Source organism: Oryctolagus cuniculus, chromosome 1, assembly GCF_051225735.1.
Source record: "Oryctolagus cuniculus isolate XC-2025 breed Fujian yellow rabbit chromosome 1, ASM5122573v1, whole genome shotgun sequence".
Classification (NCBI taxonomy): domain Eukaryota; kingdom Metazoa; phylum Chordata; class Mammalia; order Lagomorpha; family Leporidae; genus Oryctolagus; species Oryctolagus cuniculus.
This window is the reverse complement of record NC_142867.1, coordinates 13309112-13329509: the sequence shown is the minus strand read 5'-3', so window position 1 is coordinate 13329509 and position 20398 is coordinate 13309112. Positions and strand designations below refer to the sequence as shown.

Sequence of the window (20398 nt, the reverse complement as noted above, 5' to 3'; positions counted from 1 at the left end):
GTGATCACTTTCATTTAAAAAATCTCTTTGTTGGTGGCAAGTGCTGTTTCTTTTGAAGTGCAGTGTCAGGTAACACTTCTGGCTAACCTGTCTCAAACTAAAAGAATGCCTGTTCTGAAATTCCAAACACCAGTTGACTCTCTCATGAGCCAACTATCAACATTATAATGAGCTCAGTATCTTAAAGTAATGTGCCCAAGGTCAAGTGTAGTAGTAGGTATCCGTGGCATAGTCCCCTCCTCTTCAAATCCTACCTCATCTCATTAAAAGTCTACCACCCTGAGTCTGAACATTCCCACTTCCCCCCTAAATACTTTTATCCCATGTTCTTTCCATAATGAACCACTTAGCTTAAACTTATACAAGCAAAACAAAACAAAACAAAACAAAACTCCTCTATTATTTGGTTTTTGTGATGGATTTAGGAATCTTAGAATTTGAAAGCAATATTGGATCATTTCCCCTGGAATGAGAGGTGGAAAGGACAGACTAATGGAAGTTAGTATTTTTCCTAATAACTTTCTTTGCTATTTCACATATATTGTGTTTAATCTAATATCACTTATAATTTGTGCACAGTATATTTAATGTATCTATAACAAAACAATTATAGTAGAAGACATACTCTAAAGTCCTGTAATACAGACTTCCTGATAACTAAGGGAGAGGTCATAGGAATAAAGGGGAGAAGGTCACACACAATGTCCAGAATATATCACCTCCCCTGCCCCAGCGAGAGACTGTCACAACCTGTGCACTCGGAGTCCCAGGAGAAGCATTTTGGAGAAATATGTATCTGATAAATGAGTATCCCAAAGATTCAGGAAGTGTGAGAAACTAAAGTACCTGGATCCAACCCAGGAGAACCTGAGCCTGCTTTACATCAAGAAATCTAAGGGAAGTCCATGGCAGTCCTGTTGACCATTCATACTTTTTCATGAGAATCCAAACAGCACTCACTCCATTTACTGATTGTTATGATTTATTTATTCTTTTCACTGACTATCCACTCCTCCAGTTGAATGTCTACAACCACCCAAATCTTGAGTTCAGGGCTGACTTCACACAGGCATGCAGATCCACTGGTTCCAGTCACAGGGCATGGTGAGATGGTGCAGAGTGTCACTCATTCTTTGCATAGCTATGTTAGTCTTGTCTGTATGAGAATAGACGGGAAAGCCGAGTTTCTCCATAGTCACCTCCTGGGCGTGGACAACATAGGAGACGAGGCCTTGGCCCCGGTACTCAGGTAGGGTGCCTGCCATTCGTGTTTCTCCAGTCTGGTCCATCAGGTTCCAGGACACAAGGTTTCCCTCAGGCCCCAGTAGACCACTGGTGGGGAAGGTCCGGATGCAGCGCTCAATGAATCTCTGGCTCCTCTCATTACCACCATAATACCAGAATTTGTTCACCAAGGAAGCATGGGCAACATCCAAGGATAAGGGTTTGAATTTCTCTTGGTTGCTATGGAGAGTCAAGAAAGAAAGCACACTCCATGAGTATAAGGATTTATATTTGTTCTGACCTCTACTATCTTAAAGAGACAGAGTACACAGTCAGGAAATAGAAAACACAAAGTCCTCAAGGATGGGTAGGCTTTGATGATAGAGCAAAGAAAGACTAGTATTGATGGAGGAAGGGGTCAAGAAAAGCCAGAAATGTTGAAATGGTATACAGAGGCTGGATCTATTCCAGGTGCAATGGGAGATGGTGGTATTTTTTAAAGCAAGGAATAAGCATGGTTGAATTACTTTTTTTGAAAAAAAAAAAAAAAATTCTTGACTACTTTTTAGAGCATTGACTGTGGGAGCCAGGAAGAAAGCAGGGAGAGAAACTGGGAAGCTACTTCATCAATGACACGTGTGAGTAGTACAGAGTGATTTTTATCAAACTCACATGGCCTTGGGCTTGCCACCACTGGGTGATAAATTCTTTCCTTCTAGCAGGGAAGGAATCAGTTTCTTGACAGTCCCAGATGACATATACAGAAAGCTTTCTGAACGCTTGATTTTGAAAGATTTAATGGCTGAAAGATTTTGTATCACCTCATTCAGGCTGGCCTGTGAGCCTAGAGGGATAAAAGGAGATGGGTAATGGTCTAAGTACATTCTAGAGAGATGTTTTCCAGAAGAGTAGAAAGCACTGGGATTTAGAATCAAGAAACCTTGGAGCTGGTGCTGTGGTATAGTAAGTTAAGCATCTGCCTATGGGGTTGACATCCCAGATGGGCACCAGTTCAAGTCCAGGTTGCTCTACTTCTGATCCAGCTCCCTGCTGAAGGCCTGGAAAAGCAGTGGAAGATGACCCAAGTGCTTGGGACCCTGCATCTGCATAGGAGACCTGGAAGAAGTCCCTGGCTCCTGGCTTTGGATCAGCCCAGCTTTGGGTCGGCTTTTGCAGCCAGTTTGAGAGTGAATCAGTGGACAGAAGACCTCTCTCTCTGTCTTTCCTTCTCTCTGTCTGTAACACTGCCTCTCAAGTAAATAAATGAATATTTAAAAAACAATCAATTTGTTAAGTCAACAACAGGAGTCACTGTGCACTTACTCCTCATGTAGGATCTTTGTCCTTAGTGTGCTGTACATTGTGATTTAATGCTATAACTAGTACTCAAACAGTATTTTACACTTTATGTTTCTGTGTGGGAGCAAACTGTTGAAATCTTTACTTAATGTATGCTAAACTGATCATCTGTATATAAAGAGAATCGAAAATGAATCTTGATGTGAATGGAAGGGGAGAGGGAGTGGATAAGGGGAGGGTTGCGGGTTGGAGGGACATTATGGGGGGGAAGCCATTGTAATCCATATTCTGTACTTTGGAAATTTATATTCATTAAATAAAAGTTAAAAAAACAATCAGGAAAACTTTTGCTCTGACATTAGTACTACTAGGAGTCAGGGATTGTGCAATTTTTCCTGTTATGCATAACTGAAAACATGGCCAGAGATGGATTAAGTTATGGACAAGTTATTAGTGGCAGTAATGAGACTGGAACTGCATGTTCTGGGTTATATAATCATGTCATTTTGATAATCAAAGGCGATGATTTATTTTAAAGAGGTAGCTAATATTTATTGAACTCTGTTCTCTGTTGCAGTTGACCACAATTTGCTCATCATATCTCCTTCAATTTTTATCATGGGATTGTATTCTCTTACACTGTGTTTGACCTTTGCTATGTGACTCAATTTCACCAAAGGAAAGTGAAATTTAACATAAAGAAAGAATTAAAAATACTTGTAGCTTTGGGCTTTCCCTCTCATTTTGCTCCTGGTGGCCTTGAAAACCAACCCCATAAAAATATTCTAAACCAGTCTAGTGAACACACATGTGTTATTATGGTGTTATCCCAATCAACATCTGGCACTGCAGCCAGAGCTATCATTCAGCCCACTGCCAATCCATCAACTGATTTCACCAGCATAATAAATTCAGATAAGAACAGCAGAAGATCTATCTTGCAAAGCCTAACCTAAATTGTTGGTTCACAGCATCGTGAGGTTTGCCATGAAGTAAAAGTTAACTGACACCTCCTGATATTGTTTTAAGTTCTTCCTAACTCCAAATTTTTAAAAATTTGCTCTAGGGTCTATTATTATTCTCAGGTCTCTATATGAATAACATGATCTCAGAGATGGTAGTTCAACTGGCTAAAATCACAAAAGCAACTCATAGGCAGATATTATTCCTGGGAGTCTGATAACAGGGTGTATGCTCAAAATCACAGTAGTCTTAAGTGACCTTGGAGGTGTTCTATGGCACAATGAACTCCTCTTATTCTAGTAATGGGAGGTCAGAGATAAGTTCTGCTGTGACATCCAATCATCCTAAGGGTCATGGATACAGCTACAAAACACGCCTTAAAACCTTGGTAGCAAGAATTATATTATGGCTGTCTATATGTAGTCCATTTTTCCAAAAATTTGATATAGTTCCACTTCTGTGGATGAAGAAACAGCTGAGTTAAAAAGTCAGCCTCAGGCTGAGGATCTGGAGCTTGAAGGAAGGAGATTTGAGTCCTATGATGACTTGCTTAGCAAACAGAAATAATTCCCCACACATAACATTCCTCTTGCTTACTTTGAATCTGCAGGTGCTGTTTCCAGTTGATGACGTCTGGAGAATCAAGGAATTCTTGACAGTTTTTTGGGTCCCTGGTGTAGATGTGGTATGTATTGGTATAGTGGTCAAGGTCATCTCTCATATTCTGTTATCATTGAGAAAGGGACAATGAGACACATTCCTTATGGTTTGTGATTCCAATGCCATTTTTTCAAAATTCCACTATACTGCACTATTTTTAGGCAAAAAAGAATAATGTTCTAATTGGGGCATTATAATTATTTCTGACTAAATGAAACCAAGAACAAAGATTAAAATATTCAATTCATGACCTAAAATTTCAGAATAATATTGTTCTCTATCTCTGAATCACATTAAAACTTCTAATTAAACAGACACAATGATTTAGAGAGCGTTCTTTTATATCTCCATTCTCAAGAAGAAGAGGAAAACAACTGACAAATGAAATCTTCTGTTGCAAGAAAAACTTTCCTCGGTTAAAATATTTGCACATGATGAACATGACCATGTTGAAATGGACATGGTGAGGTGTTGAGTGCAGTGGTTAATACTGCTGGGATGCCTGAGTGCTTAGGGCCCCATTCCTACATTCCCAAAGCTGACTTCCAGATAATGAGCACCCAGGAAGGCAGTGTTAATGGCTGGAGTGCTTGGATCCCCACCACTCACATAGGGGAACTGAATTAATTTTTGGCTCCCAGTTTATGCATGGCCCAGCCTCAGCTCTTGAGGGTATTTGGGGAGTGGACAGCAGATGGAGATTCTCTCTCTCTCTCTCTCTCTCTCTCTCTCTATATATATATATATATATATCCTACTTCCCTGTATTTCAGACAAATGAAATTTTTAAAAAATTTCAAGGGACCAGCATTGTGATTCTAAGGGTTAAGCTACCTCCTGCTACACTGACATCCTATATGGGCCCTTATTCAAGTCCTGTCTGCTCTACTTCAGATCCAGCTCCCTGCTAACAGACCTAGGAAAACAGAAGATGGCCTAAATCCTTGGGTCCTGCACATGCAAGGGTGAACTGGATGGAGTTCTTGGCTCCTTACTTCAGCTTGTCCCAGCTCTGGCCATTGTGGCCTTTTGGGAATGAACAAACAGATTGAAAATCAATCTCTGTCTGTCTGTCTTTCTCTCTTTCAAGTAAGTAAATAATTCTTTAAAAAATGATAATGATAATTCTGGATTAAAATCTCCATCTCTGTGTAATGAAACCAAAGAGGACAAAAAATAAATTACTTTTTAAAAATTATTATGGTAAAATAAATTATAGTTCAGAAAAACAAACAAAAACAAAAACCCCACATATTCTCAAGATGAAATTATTTGGAAGAAGGAGGCGGAAGAAAAGATTGCCACAACTAGTGTACTATTAGAAACTGTTTTTTAAATACTTGAATATTACACAAGAATGCACATTCAAATCAGCAATAATACTATTGACATATTTTGTGGCTTAGGATCACAGAAAAATCTATATTTAACAATTGTAAAATATCTAATAATTGTATGGCTGCTCAATTTTTATTATTATTGCAAATTTCTTGATTTATATATAATGTTTAGTAATTTTAAAATAACTTTATATACAGTTATACTGGTATTTTTGATATTTTATTAATTTGTATGTACTTTTCACTTTTTAAATTGACTTTTACATTTTATTTACTTATTTGAAAGATAAGAACAGAGAGACAGACAGGCAGAAAGAGCGGCATCTCATATCTGCTGGTTCACTTCCAGAATGCCTGCAATAGCCAAGTCTTGGATAGGCCAAAGCAACAAACATGGGACTCGATTCCAGTCTCCCATCACTCACTGCCTCCCAAGGGTACTAATTAGCAGAAGCAGAGCTGGGACTTGGATCCAGGCACTCCAGTATGGAATGCAACCATCCCAATCAGTGTCTTGACCACTGTGCCAAACAGCCACCTTTTAACAGACTTATATTCCAATTTTAAATGACAATTGAATTTCAATTACAGCATGGTTTTTTTAAAGAATTGTTTATTTTACTTGAAAGTCACAGTTACACAGAGAGAGAAGGAGAGGCAGATAGCGAGAGAGGTCATTAACCACTGGCTCACTCCCAATTGGCTGCAACGGCCGGAGCTGTGCCAATCCGAAGCCAGGAGCCAGGAGCTTCCTCCAGGTCTCTCACGTGGGTGCAGGGGCCCAAGGACCTTGGCCATCTTCTACTGCTTTCCTAGACCATAGCAGAGAGCTGGATCGGAAGTGGAGCAGCTGGGACTCGAACTGGTGCCCATATGGGATGCCAGCTCTGCAGGCAGCGGCTTTACCTGCTGCACCACAGTGTCAGCCCCACAACATGATATCTTGAAGTATAAGTATTTCAAAAAGTTTGTAGAAAATTAAAAGGTATGTTTATTTTGTTGCCAAAAAAAAATGAAATTTGGGGACTAGTGTTGTGGCACTGTGGATCATGCTGCTGCCAGCGATGCTGCCATCCCACATGGTATCTGATTCTTGTATCAGCTGCACCATTTCCAATCCAGCTCCTTGCTAGTGACCTGTGAAAAGCAGAGAAGGATGATCCAAGGGCTTGTGCTCCTGCCACCCACATAGGAGTCCTGCATGAAGCTCCTGGCTCCCGGCTTCGGCCTGGCCCAGTCCTGGCCACTGTGGCCATTTGGCGAGTGAAAATAAAGATGGAAGACTTCTCTCTCACCTATCTCTCCCTCTGTCTGTTACTCTGCCTTTCAAGTGAATACATAAACCTTTTAAAACAAATGAAATCCATATATAAGGGATCTTCAAAAAATCATGAAAAATGTATTTTTTAAAATAAAACCTGGATGAAATCACAAAGACTCAGATGGCCTCTATGTTAACATCTCAGTGCTGGCCTCTATAATCAGAGCTTCACAGAAACTTGCTGGCACTGATCTAGCAAAGTTTAACATCCAAATTGCCCACAGGCTAGACAGAGAGGTACCCATCTTTCTCCACTATCATTGACCAATTAAAGGAAGGTCATCAACACTGTGGCCTCTCCAGAGGCCCACAAGGGAGCTGACAACTCACTGCTCAAGCCCCAGTTTAATCTGCTAAATTCACTGCCTGTAATCCCTTGGGGAGTCAAGAGAGTGACCAGTAGCTTTGTGACTCTTTGCTGTGTGCATTGCAAGTAGACTGCTACTTTCTTCCACCAAAAGAAATACAGTCAACCAAAATTATGCATGGATTTCAAAATTTTTTAATTCTTTTAAGTATTTTTCCATGAAGTATCCTTGTATATATACAATGTGGAGTGACTAAATGTAGCTAATCAATATTTGTATTACTTCAGATGGATTTTTGTGGTGAGAACACTTATATATACTCTCAGCAGTTTTCAAGAACATGATGTATTATTATAAATCTTAGTAACTATATAGTCAAAAAGATCTCTTGAACTTATTTTTTTCATGTAATGGAAATTTTGTATCCAACATATTTACCAACATCTCCCCAAACACCCAAAATATTTTTTTACATAATACTGCTGGCCATCTCTGTATCTTCTTTGGAAAGCATTTATTTAAGTCCTTTGACATTCTAAAATCAGGTGATTCATTTTCATGCCTTTAGTTGAGTTCCTCATATATTTTTGGTATTAGTCTATTATCAGATGCATAATTGGAAATTTATTCCCTCAATCTGTAAATTTCTGTGCTACAAGAGTTACAGTGAACTTGTAAAGGTTTTTTTCTTCAAGAGTAGTTGTTCAAACAGATATTTCTATGGGAAAGCAATTCCCAGAGAATTCTGTTCTGTCACCTTCCTTGGGCCTTCTGCCTTGTTTTTTTAATGTTTGAAAATAAACTCACCTTTGAATTGTATTATCTATTTAGCTTCACTAGCTTTTAAGTTGTTCTCCAAATTGCATATGGAAATTCTAACAATGTAATTTTAGTCTTTATAGTCATCCTAACTTATTATACACTTCCATATCTTTGTTCTTGCTATTTACTCTAGCTATAATGTCCGCTTTTCCTTATCAGCTTGACAAAAATATACTGAACTGCAAAATCCAGTTCAGATGAAATCTCCACCAGGCAGTGTCCCTAACCACATCTTGTAAACTCTACCTCTGACCTGCGTAGTTAATCCATCAGCTTTTACTTGGACTAGTTCTGAACCTCATGTGTATGTCCTCGTATACTTGTGACCAAGTTTAATTTATCTGTCTCTCTTTTCCTCCAGTCTGTGAGCTTCTTGAAGACAAACACTTATTCATCATCACTTTGATTCATTTCATGATCTATGGGGTCTACCACGTTTACTGGTGCATGATAGGCACACAGCAAATATGAACATAGGAGTTTCTCTGTATCACAAACCAACAACTTACCTCCTCCTGAGGACGGACAACCACTGTATTAAAATCAGGCCACTTGTCCACCAGGGCCTTAAGGTTGAATGGGTTTCCATGATTTATGTGGAAGACAGTCCCAAAAACCTACAAAATCCCAAGAAGATAGGAAGGTCAGCTTTTTGGAAAGGAAAAGAAAATTCCTTATTCACCAGGACAAATATTATTTCTATAAAATTATGACAAGATTTTAAATTATCTTTTTTGTAGGTTCTTTTCTAGTCATGCACATACACAAACAATATACTCAACTTTCCCCAAGTTATTATCATTGTCATGAATCCTTCACTTTGTGATATTAATATCACTTTTCCCAAGAAAAAATAGTCTATATGTGCATGTATATAATGTCTATATATGAAGTGCAAGTGGGAAAATGTCAAAAATTACATCTTAAAAATTAAAATATTTTTCTAAAAATGTAAGCATAAGGATGTTCAATTTTTAAAAAAGATTTATTTATATAGTTGAAAGGCAGAGTTACAGAGAAGCAGAGGCAGAGAGAGAGTGAGAGAGGTCTTCCATCTACTGATTCACTCCCGAGATGACTGTAATGGCCAGAGCTGTGCAGATCCGAAGACAGGAGCCAGGAGCTTCTTCTGGGTCTCCCATGTGAGTGCAGGGGCCCAATGACTTGGGCCATCTTCTGCTGCTTTTCCAGGCAGTGGCAGGGAGCTGGCTTGGAAGCAGAGCAGCTAGGATACCATCCGGCACCCATATGGGATGCCGGCACTACGGGCAGCAGCTTTACCCTCTCCAACACAGCGCCAGCCCCTTAATTATTTTTAAAAGCTGAGTAATATTCCACTAGATGAATGGATCACAGGAAATATATTCATTTACTAGTTTGTGATCCTTTCAGTTTGGTAATTTTCCACAAATAATTCTTCCTAAAATATGTCTACAAGTTGACATGAGTGTGAAACTCTTTCAAAGGACGTTCAGAAAGGAAATTACTGTGTATGTTCAAACCTCTTTAACATAAATTTCCACTCTACCCTTTGGAGAGATTAAAGCAAGTTTGACAAACCAAAAGTGCCTATAGCCTAGGGCTCAAGAGAATGTGTTTTTGAGTACCATAGTCTGTACAAATCCCTGGATCCCCGTACCTGCCATATTGGACAAGCTGGTGAAACACAGGGGTGGAAGGGAGAGGGTGAGGATCTAAGAAAGCAAACCTGTTGGCCGGCGCCGCGGCTCACTAGGCTAATCCTCCACCTAGCGGCGCCGGCACACCGGGTTCTAGTCCCGGTTGGGGCTCCGGATTCTGTCCCGGTTGCCCCTCTTCCAGGCCAGCCCTCTGCTGTGGCCAGGGAGTGCAGTGGAGGATGGCCCAGGTGCTTGGGTCCTGCACCCCATGGGAGACCAGGAAAAGCACCTGGCTCCTGGCTCCTGCCATCGGATCAGCGCGGTGCGCCGGCCGCAGCGCGCTGGCCGCGGCGGCCATTGGAGGGTGAACCAACGGCAAAAAGGAAGACCTTTCTCTCTGTCTCTCTCTCTCTCACTGTCCACTCTGCCTGTCAAAAAAAAATAAAAAAAAAAAAAAAAGAAAGCAAACCTGTTGACAGGAGATGTTCTTATGATTTTGGAGTAGGTAATGCAGTAGTGAATACACCCATAGACCTTATGACACCTACGACCAGGAAGCCTCAAAAAATACTGACTGGGAAATACAACAATGACCAGAAATCAAAACAATGCATGTACATACAAATGGTGATCAAACACTCTACCAGTATCCTTCTCTCCTGCATCCCCTAACCCCACATGAACTATTGATGTTAGACGGGGGGAAGAGAAAAGAATAAAATCTTTTTAAGCTGACTGACTTTAACAGAATTTATTCTGTGTTCAGTCATCAGTGGAGGTTGGATATAGCTTCAGTACAGACTGGGAAAAACACAGAATCTGTCTTTTTACAAATTTGTGTTGGGGTTGTCTACAAAATGTATTTATACTATTATATCATCAAAATATGAAAATACGGGGACATCACTGTGTCATAGTGAGTAAAGCCACCTCCTGTGGTGCCTACATCCCATATGGGCACCAGTTCAATTCCTGACTGCTCCACTTCCACCCCAGCTTCCTGTTACTGTGTCAGGGAAAGCAGCGGAGGATGGCTCAAGTCCTTGGGCCTCTGCACGTACATAGGAGATGTGGAAGAAGCTCCTGGCTCCTGGCTTCAGAGAGGCCCAGCTCCAGCCATTGCAGCCATTTGGGGAGTGAACCAGCAGATGGAAGATCTCACTTTCCCTCTCTCTCTCTGACTGTCCCTCTAACTCTCTATAACTTTGCCTTTCAAATGAATCTTTAAAAAATGTGAAAATATGTGAAACTATTATTCTTTCTTGTCATGGCCTAATTACTTAAAACTCTGTTTCTCCTGTTGAACTCAGAACATATCAAACAGAAATAAAAGTCAACTACTGTACATTGAACCAACTGAAGCTGACACCTGCAATTAACTGTATTTAAAGTCTAATGTTTAGTTAGAATAGTGGGTGAACATTTTTTCAACTGGTCCTCAAGTAAGTGTTCAGTAACAGTAAGTTCCAGTTTATACTTCCATTAAAATTACCTGGCTTACAACTATTCTGGATTTCTCTCCAAGGAAAACATGGATCTTACTGCAAAACCAGAGAAGAGAGTCTATTCCTTCTTGAAAGCTGAGGAGCCAAGAGTGCTACTTCTACACCGAAAGGCTCCAAGAAAGGACCATTTGGAAATAACAAAAGTTTAGTTTAAATGTTCAAATCCACTGAACACAAGGAATAAAGGGAATTTTTAATCACAAAATTCTTCATCCTTAATAAGAAAGGTTTAAGCCTGAAGAACTTTTAAAAGGAGTCACCACAAGGGTATTTCAGACAAGTTTCCAGACAGTGTCTTACTGAAAGAACCACAAAGAAAAACTGGCTCTTTTAGGCAAGCTGCCTGCATGTTAAAGTGTGTCCAGTGAAGTATTAGGTACTATTTATTAATGTTACTGGGATTTATCAAAGTGAGTAATTTTGATTTTATCTTTCTTATTCTAATATTAGATTAGTTGATTTGAAGTACTTTTGTTTTAGTAGTGATTAAAGATTATGGTCAGTTGTCTCAATTCTAATAAGTAAAAATGAAACCACATGATCTACAAACAACAGAATGCTAATATTCTTATCCTTTATACAGAATCAAGGAAAAACAAATTTGTTGTGGAGGAGCAGTGTTTTGGTACAGCAGGACAAGCACAGCTTACAACGCTTGCATCCTACAGTGTAACTCAGATTCAACTTCCATCTGCTCTGCTTCCAATCTACCTCCCTGCAAATACTCCTGTGAAAGCAGCAGGTGGTGGCCTAGTGGTTGGACTCCTGCCATCCATTTAGAAGACCTGGAGAGAGCTCCAATCTCTTGGCATTGTTGCTGCCATTCAGAAAATGAGCCAGCAGATAGAAGGGGTGTGTGTGTGGGGGGGCTCATTGTCATTCTGCTTTTTAAATAAACAAATAAATCTTTTTTTTTTTTTTAACAGGCAGAGTGGACAGTGAGAGAGAGAGAGAGACAGAGAGAAAGGTCTTCCTTTTGCTGTTGGTTCACCCTCCAATGGCCGCCACGGCTGGCGCGCTGCGGCCGGCGCACCGTGCTCATCCGATGGCAGGAGCCAGGTACTTCTCCTGGTCTCCCATGGGGTGCAGGGCCCAAGCACCTGGGCCATCCTCCACTGCACTCCTGGGCCACAGCAGAGAGCTGGCCTGGAAGAGGGGCAACCGGGACAGGATCCGATGCCCCGACCGGGACTAGAACCCGGTGTGCCGGCGCCGCTAGGCGGAGGATTAGCCTATTGAGCCACGGCGCCGGCCTAAATAAATGTTTTTAAAGACTCTGTTAGGAGTGAGGAAACTAAATGTGCTAATCAAGTGTATGAATTTTATAGAAAGAAAAATAAAACAATACAAATCTAGAAAAGATTGTTCATCAGAGGACCATATTCTTTTCATTATTAAAGAAAAAATATAAACAAAATCTGAATCTAGAGCTGTTTTGGCTAGCTCTGGGTTTAAGCACTCACATGTGTATGTTTTATTTAATCCTGAGAGTTTATTAGGTCAAGGAAGATATTAGGGTAAGCCCTGAATAGCTGATATTTATTAAGTTCAGAGCAATTGGGAAGTAGAAATTGATCTGCTGCTAATTGTAAAGGTTTGTGATGGTAAAGCTCTCACCTGGAAAATGCTCTTTTAGAGGGAACAAATAAACATTAATATGTAGTCTTAGCCAAATTTGGAGGGGAACTCTGGGAAAAATTTTTTTTTTAATCTTTTATTTAATGAATATAAATTTCCAAAGTACGACTCATGTGTTACAATGGCTTCCCCCCCATACCGTCCCTCCCACCCACAACCCTCCCCTTTCCCACTCCCTCTCCCCTTCCATTCACATCAAGATTCATTTTCGATTATCTTAATATACAGAAGAAAATTTTAAGTGTTACCTTCAAATGCTTTTTGGAAAGGAGCAAGGGAATAATTTTTGCAGTCAGAACAAAGACAGCGTTTGGACAAACATTGTTTGTCTAATTATAAATAGATATCTGTGGATATTACACAAACCTATTAATCTAGTCACGTGAGTGATAAGGACATGATAGCAAATATTTTGCCGGGACAGCATGAAAACAAAATGAGAGAAAACATGAAGCAGCACGTGGTCTAAAATCAATATTGCACGAATGTTAGTCTCCTTTCCTCCAACTTCAGGGCCCGTTTCTCTTCCTTACTCTCCTCAGAAGTCGCTATTGTCACCTTTAAGGATTCCGGGAGGCTCTTCCTCAAGGCGTTCTCCAGCATCTGCAGCATCTGTGCACCTTGCAGTAAGAACATTGCTCAGGAGGCCTTCACCTGGAGAGACAGCCAGGGACACCCAGGAATGAGGGGGGTTGCAGGAGACTCAGACACAAGAATAGCAAGTTCTGCGCTAATGGGCAGGACAGGCATCAGTGTCTCTCCATTGAAGTCCTCACAAGACTGACAAAGGGACAGGAGTCTTTTACTGAGTTCTTTTTTTTTTGGGGGGGGGAGGGGTCTCTTTTTTGCTTTTTGATGAAATAAGCCCTTAGTTGCACTTTCGGTGAACAAGCACATTTAAAAATAAATATAACATTTTAAAATTGCAATTGCTATCAGTAATTCTCGTGGACCTTGTAACAAGCTATCTAACCTTGGAGAAATTACTTAGGTTCATTGTGCCTGAATTTCCTCAAATGTAGATGAGCTAACAGCACGGTTTAAGTCACAGTAATTTTTTTAGGATTAAATAAGTGAATACCTACGGTGTGCATTGAAGAGTCCTGGTCATATATATGTTGCTTATTTATTTATCATGTTCCTACCACCTCTTCCCTCCTCCCTACATGAATGAAAGTGCTATGTAGCACATGATGTTTTGAAGTGCCCTTTTTAATACAGGGCATTTTGACAAGGTCTAAAAATAAACAATTGGCTTTTAGAGTCTCATTGCCAAGTCATATTCAAGGCTGATAATGTCACCCTATGACTGACCTCACTCAAGTTTTAGTTTAACTCCATCTGTAAGCCTTACCCTTGGATCTGTGACACACACTGTAGAAAAGACTAGGTAATAAAAAACACCGTTTTCACATATTTGACTCTGCATCAAATTGAGATTACCTAAGCATTCTTTAACATCCCAACTACACACAAAAGGAAGAAAAGAGGATAAGTCACTGAATTAGTTTTTAAACTGTGACATTTGGCGTAAAGTAACTTTTTTTTTTTTTTTTGACAGGCAGAGTGGACAGTGAGAGAGAGAGACAGAGAGAAAGGTCTTCCTTTTGCCGTTGGTTCACCCTCCAATGGCCGCCACGGCCGGCGCACCGCGTGGATCCGATGGCAGGAGCCAGGTGCTTTTCCTGGTCTCCCATGGGGTGCAGGGCCCAAGCACTTGGGCCATCCTCCACTGCACTCCCTGGCCACAGCAGAGAGCTGGCCTGGAAGAGGGGCAACTGGGACAGAATCCGGTGCCCCGACCGGGACTAGAACCTGGAGTGCCGGCGCCGCAAGGCGGAGGATTAGCCTAGTGAGCCGCGGTGCCAGCCAAGTAAAGTAACTTCTAAGTGAAGGGACCCAGGAAGTGCTCTTTGAGGATGTTGCCTTAAACTGTCTGTGTGTGAGTTGTCACACTACAGACCAGAACTGGGTACCACGTGATGTCAGGACAGAAAGGAGACTTTCACTTCTCACCAGGGTAGACCTGCATTTATCTTCACACCTGCAACAGTGGCAATTTTTACATAGTGGATATCAGACCACACAGCTATGATCCACAAGAAAAGAGAAACAAATGAGATGGGCCCTGGGATTGCATCAGGTTATTATTGAAAGGACTTTCCAGGCTACAATTCAGGAACGTGGAGTCTAAGAGAGCATAGTGTCTCACTGACTTGAGCATACAGAGACTGGAGGAGGTCAAGGTGGAGTTTCAGAAAAAGCGGTAAGTCAGAGTCAGAGAGAGAGAGAATGAGAGGAAGTGGCTAAGGGAGAGTGAACGGGAGGGGAAAAGGGAAAAGAGAAGGGGGAAGAAGGAGGAGAAGCAGGGGGAGAATTTCTGAAGATTTGAGAGTCCCCTAGAGTCTTTGGTTCATTATTGATCTGCACACATACAAAAAGAAATTGCCTTAGCCTGAGAAAGAACCACTGGGAAAAACAAGGAAGAAAACCTCCTATAGCTCACACCGACTGAGAACAGTTTATGTTCTCACAGCCTAGAGCAGAAAGACAGCGTAATACAAGAGCAGGCTTTGTCTATTCTAGATCCAACCTAACAACTAATTAAAAGCAAGCCTTGAAATGATTCAACAGATCCTGACAACTTAACTGCATGTGAGAACAAAATACAACATTATAAGTAAGTGCAACAAAATCTATAAGCCAACAATGAGTAAGTCATATTGTCCAACATTCAACAAAAATGTTACGCATAAAAAGAAGTTTGAAACCTTAATCCAAAGTCAGTAGGCAAAATATGGTAAGCATAGATTGAAAAAAGATGCTTGCAGTTGTGTTCAAAATGCTTTTTATATTACAACAGTGCCTAACCAAAAGATCCTGTTCCCCATCATCTTGCAAATGAAATTTTTTATTATCCAAAAAATAAAAATTATGATAAAATGAACAAACTCAGAGATGTTGGAACTAGCAAACAAGCATATTGACTGCCTATAATAACTTTTCTCCTCATGTTTAGGACACAGAACACATGCTCATGTTGAGAAAACAATGGAAAATAATAAATGACCAAGATGAAACTGACAGAAATGGAAAATAAAACATCTAATCAGTGAGACTACATCCAGGAAAAATATATAAGATGTGAGTAACAGCAGATTAGATGTTATGGAAGACAAGAGCAGCGAAGCTAAAGACACAGCATTTGAAAGCATTCATAATGATACCCAGAGGGGGAAGAATCATTACATATCTGCTCATTCAAATAAGTCACAAAAAACCTCAGGTTTTACCTGTAGAGTGACAAAGTGATTACAAAATTTATGTGATATTTAGGGCTTACTAACTAGAAAGCTACAGTAATCAAGATGGAGTGGTATTGGCGTAAGATTGTACAAATACATGAAGACCAATGGAGGCCATAGAAAGCCAAAGAATTGGTTTTCCACAAAGATGTCTTAGATAATTCAATGGGAGATAGACTAAAAGTCTTGTGAACAAATGGTATTGATTTTTATTTTTAAGCAGTCAAGATGACTTGTTGGTAGACTCAAAGAATTGCAAATTAGAAGAAATTCATAGATTGTCTTCATTTGCCTCGCATCTGCTTTCTGTTTCCCAACTCACTTTTCCAAAATAGCTCTCTATTCCATTTTAGGTCATTTTTGAACCTGAGTAAATAAAACAGTAGCATTTAAAGCATAGTATTTTTTAAAAGATTTGTTTATTTATTTGAAAGAGTTACACAGAGAGGAGAAACAGAGAGAGAGAGAGAGAGAGAGAGAGAGAGAGAGGTCTTCCATCTGCTGGTTCACTCCCCAAATGGCTGCAATGGACAGAGCTGGGCCGATCTGAGGCCAGGGGCCAGGAGCTTCTTCTGGGTCTCCCATACAGGTGTGGGGGCCCAAGGACTTGGACCATCTTCCATTGCTTTCCCAGGCTATAATAGAGAGCTGAATTGGAAGTGGAGCAGCTGGGACTTGAACTGGTGCCCATATGGGATGCCAGCATGTGCAGGCAGTGGCTTCACTGCTACTCCACAGCATCAGCCCCTGATCTGCTTTCTAAGTACAGATTCCAGTCATCCTTCAAAGTCCAACTTTAAGGGTCTGTCATCTTTAGTGACTTCTGCTATCTTTAATTTCTGGCAGAATAAATAAAACCTTTTTGTATGTTCCCATAAGTGTTGCGCATGTCTCAATTACAAAAATTGTTACATTGGGTTAATGTTTTTTTTTCTTGACAAATACCTATTGCATGCACGTGCAACATGTTTTTAAATTGGCTTATAGCTTTCTTTTCTAGACTGAATTTCTCTGAGTCAGTCAAGTGACCCATTTTATTTATTCACCTGTTATTAATGCTTATCACAGTATTTGGCACATATATATATATATATATATATATCAGGTGCTCAATAAGTGTGAGATGAATGATTGAACATATGAAATGCCTGCATTAACTTGTGTGTCTAGTCACTCCACTTTCCAAAGGTATAAACATGTTAATCGATTCTTTCAAATCACAAATATGTATTAAGTGCATAATATATATTGGACATAATAAAGGGTTTTCAGCTGCTTTATTCTGTCTTGTATCTAAGGGTCTTAGAATGGTAAATGTATAATATTCCTGAAGACTAATACTGTCTTATCTACAAACAACACACAAGGAAGTTACATGAATATAAGATACAATATAGAGGGCCGGCACCGCGGCTCACTAGGCTAATCCTCTGCCTGCGGCGCTGGCACACCGGGTTCTAGTCCCGGCTGGGGTGCCAGATTCCGTCCTTGTTGCTCCTCTTCCAGTCCAGCTCTCTGCTGTGGCCCGGGAGTGCAGTGGAGGATGGCCCAGGTCCTTGGGCCCTGCACCCCATGAGAGACCAGGAGGAAGCACCTGACTCCTGGCTTTGGAATGGCACAGTGCGCTGGCTGTAGCAGCCATTTGGGGGGTGAACCAACGGAAGGAAGACCTTTCTCTGTCTCTCTCTCTCTCTCTCACTGTCTAACTCTGCCTGTAAAAAAAAAAAAGATGCAATATAGAGTTTCACGTCAAATTTGTGGGGTATAATATTACTGTACTTCTTGATATGTCGAGTTTGGAACCATCCCCTGAGGGTCTACACAGAAACTGACAACCAAGCGTGACATCCAATAAATAATGTACACTAAAATGCACTAATACTGGGAGATCCCAGAAAATCCCAAACACTCACTGTACCAGGCAGCGCTGGGCAATGGGCAATGTCCTTGTGTGTGAACTTCAGAATCTTTGAACTTGACATTTCAGAAGTGGAAATTAATCCAAAGAAAACAATTAGGAGGAAGAAACAGCTCTCAAAAGAATTTTTTAAAGCCACACAAACATAAGCAGGCACTGAACAAACTCTCAGTGTCCCGCAACAGAGGGAAGTAATGTAAAATATGACCCAGCAGTGTGATAAAACTCTAAGGCATTAACATAATACATAATAAATGTAGACATATGGGAAGGTGTTCAAATAGAATGAGAAATTTAGAATATACAACAGCTCATATGCAATGAATATAATCATAAATTTAAGACAGAATACCAAAATAAAAAAAACTTTGTATTAGTTGCATTAAAAGCAAAAACTTTTAAAATTTGTCCTCCAAATGATATAAATAGATAGCAAATCTGATCCGTATTCCCATCCTTATTAACCTGCTTAATCTCTGACTGTGAGTGCAGCAAGCTTCTTATCAGCCGTGCAAGGAAAACACTCCACTTCCTGGCTGATACGTGAACAGGGTTAAATACAGTAACACTTGCAGTGTCTCTATACAGTGAGTGTTCTATTCAGTTACCCACTTCCAGAAGGGAAACCAAATTGCCTCTTGTTCATTTACTACATTAGAGCAAAAGTCTCTAAGAATTTTTCATGATCTTGACAAAATGCCCTTTACAGAGTAGATATCAGATATATGCTTCTTATGTTGAAATTACGCCTCTCCTTGAACATACTTGCCTGCATATATTCTAAGCATAACCTAGCCTGAGTATTTCAATCTGACTTGCTTAAGTGTAGGAGCTGTCACAAAACAACAATTACCTTCTTTATAATTAATTTTGTTTTCTTATTTATGACATATAGTACATTATGGGGTAGATATAGACCATAGAAATGCAATCATAGTAAAACAAGTTAACATGTCCATCATCTCCCAGAGTTACCCGTTTTTTGTTTTTGTGGCAAGAGTAGTTAAAATCTGCCCATTTAGCATGAATCCCACATACATAACCATTTGTTATTTATAGTACTCATGTTGCATGTTAGTCTACAGACTCGATCTACTGCTTCGAAATGAGGCCTCACCTTAAAAGCCGGCTTCACGTCACCCTCCACAGGTATCCCTAGGAACAACTGGCGAGCAGCAGATTCAACTGCAACCTCTCTGATGCAGTCAGCTCAGCGGCCTTGCCTGTCTTCTGATTATGCCTCTTCCGGAAACTGCTGAGCTGAGGCTTGTAATTTGAACCTTGCACTAAACTGGTGAATAATTCTAAGTGCCAGCCCTTGTGAAATCCAACCCCACCCTCGTGGTCTCATGTTAGAGGAGCTGGCTCTGCAAGGCTGCCAGGCTGGCACTGTGCCCCCTGAGCTGCTCCTTCCAATAGGCTACACTTATTTGTTTGTATCAGCCTGCCAGCACTGTGTAAACCAAAGCTATGTGAAACCAATAGGCCAGATACTGAATGGAGTAGCTCATTCTTTTTTTTTTTTTTTTTTTTTTTTTTTTTTTTTTTTTTTTTGACAGGCAGAGTGGACAGTGAAAGAGAGAGACAGAGAGAAAGGTCTTCCTTTGCCATTGGTTCACCCTCCAATGGCCGCCGCGGCCGGCGCGCTGCGGCCGGCGCACCGCGCTGATCCGATGGCAGGAGCCAGGAGCCAGGTGCTTTTCCTGGTCTCCCATGGGGTGCAGGGCCCAAGCACCTGGGCCATCCTCCACTGCACTCCCTGGCCACAGCAGAGGGCTGGCCTGGAAGAGGGGCAACCGGGACAGAATCCGGCGCCCCGACCGGGACTAGAACCCGGTGTGCCGGCGCCGCTAGGCGGAGGATTAGCCTAGTGAGCCGCGGCGCCGGCCCGGAGTAGCTCATTCTTAAGCATCTGCAGCAGAAGCATAACAGTGGGAAAGATGGATGAAATTTGATTTGCAGAATTCATTCTCACACATATGCAGAAGGGAAAAGGACTTGTACAGAACAAATTAAGCTAGTTGGGTCCTCCTTTTTTAGAGTAAGTTGTGTTCTCTCCCTTGCCTCTTTTGAGGCTATATCTAAACATCTCAACAATGATTCAACATGGGAGGTTCTTCATCTCACTTTACAAAGAAGCAAACTGAGCCTCAGTGTGGCTGAGGTAGACAAGGGTTAAGTCCAGAGTCTTTGCACACCAGAGTGACCACTCCACGTTAGCACTTGCTCTTCCATTCTCAGAAAACAAAGATGAGTTTCTTGAGAAATATATTTTCAACTCCACAGTGTGAAATAACAAAGGATGGGAGTTTGTCATCAGCTAGGCCTCTGTCTTCATCATTTTGTTCCTGTGTTAGCAAACAATTTTGTAATGAAGGGAAGAACAGACACTCTAATCAGAGGATTGGGGAGAGAGAGGAATGGTATCTAGAGAGAAAGTTGAAAGAGCTTTTGTGGCAGACTGGCACTGTGGTGT

The 20398-nt window shown here is 40.8% G+C and overlaps 1 protein-coding gene across 2 annotated transcripts; it reads right to left on the bottom strand.

Moving 5' to 3' along the window:
- Positions 1 to 964: 964 nt before the first annotated feature.
- On the bottom strand, positions 965 to 19169 carry GLYAT (glycine-N-acyltransferase). 2 transcript variants are annotated; one of them, XM_089308660.1, is made up of 6 exons: positions 19040 to 19169; positions 13233 to 13353; positions 8447 to 8554; positions 4084 to 4210; positions 1897 to 2068; positions 965 to 1464 (listed from the first exon to the last, which is right to left on the bottom strand). In XM_089308660.1, the coding sequence occupies exons 4-6, from the start codon at positions 4205 to 4207 to the stop codon at positions 1062 to 1064; spliced, it is 699 nt and encodes a 232-aa protein (XP_089164786.1). In that variant the 5' UTR covers positions 4208 to 4210; positions 8447 to 8554; positions 13233 to 13353; positions 19040 to 19169; the 3' UTR covers positions 965 to 1061. The 2 variants fall into 2 exon arrangements, with proteins under 2 accessions (XP_089164786.1, XP_051710283.1); XM_051854323.3 differs by having other exon boundaries at positions 13258 to 13353.
- Positions 19170 to 20398: the final 1229 nt, after the last annotated feature.

Coding starts and splice junctions, on each gene's coding strand:
- GLYAT (XM_051854323.3), bottom strand. CDS start 13,335: ATGTTCTTACTGCAAGGTGCACAGATGCTGCAGATGCTGGAGAACGCC. Junction 8,555..13,257: donor GCCTCCCGGAATCCTTAAAG/GTGACAATAGCG, acceptor GGGATTTTGTAG/GTTTTTGGGACTGTCTTCCA. Junction 2,069..4,083: donor ACAGCACCTGCAGATTCAAA/GTAAGCAAGAGG, acceptor TTATCCCTCTAG/GCTCACAGGCCAGCCTGAAT.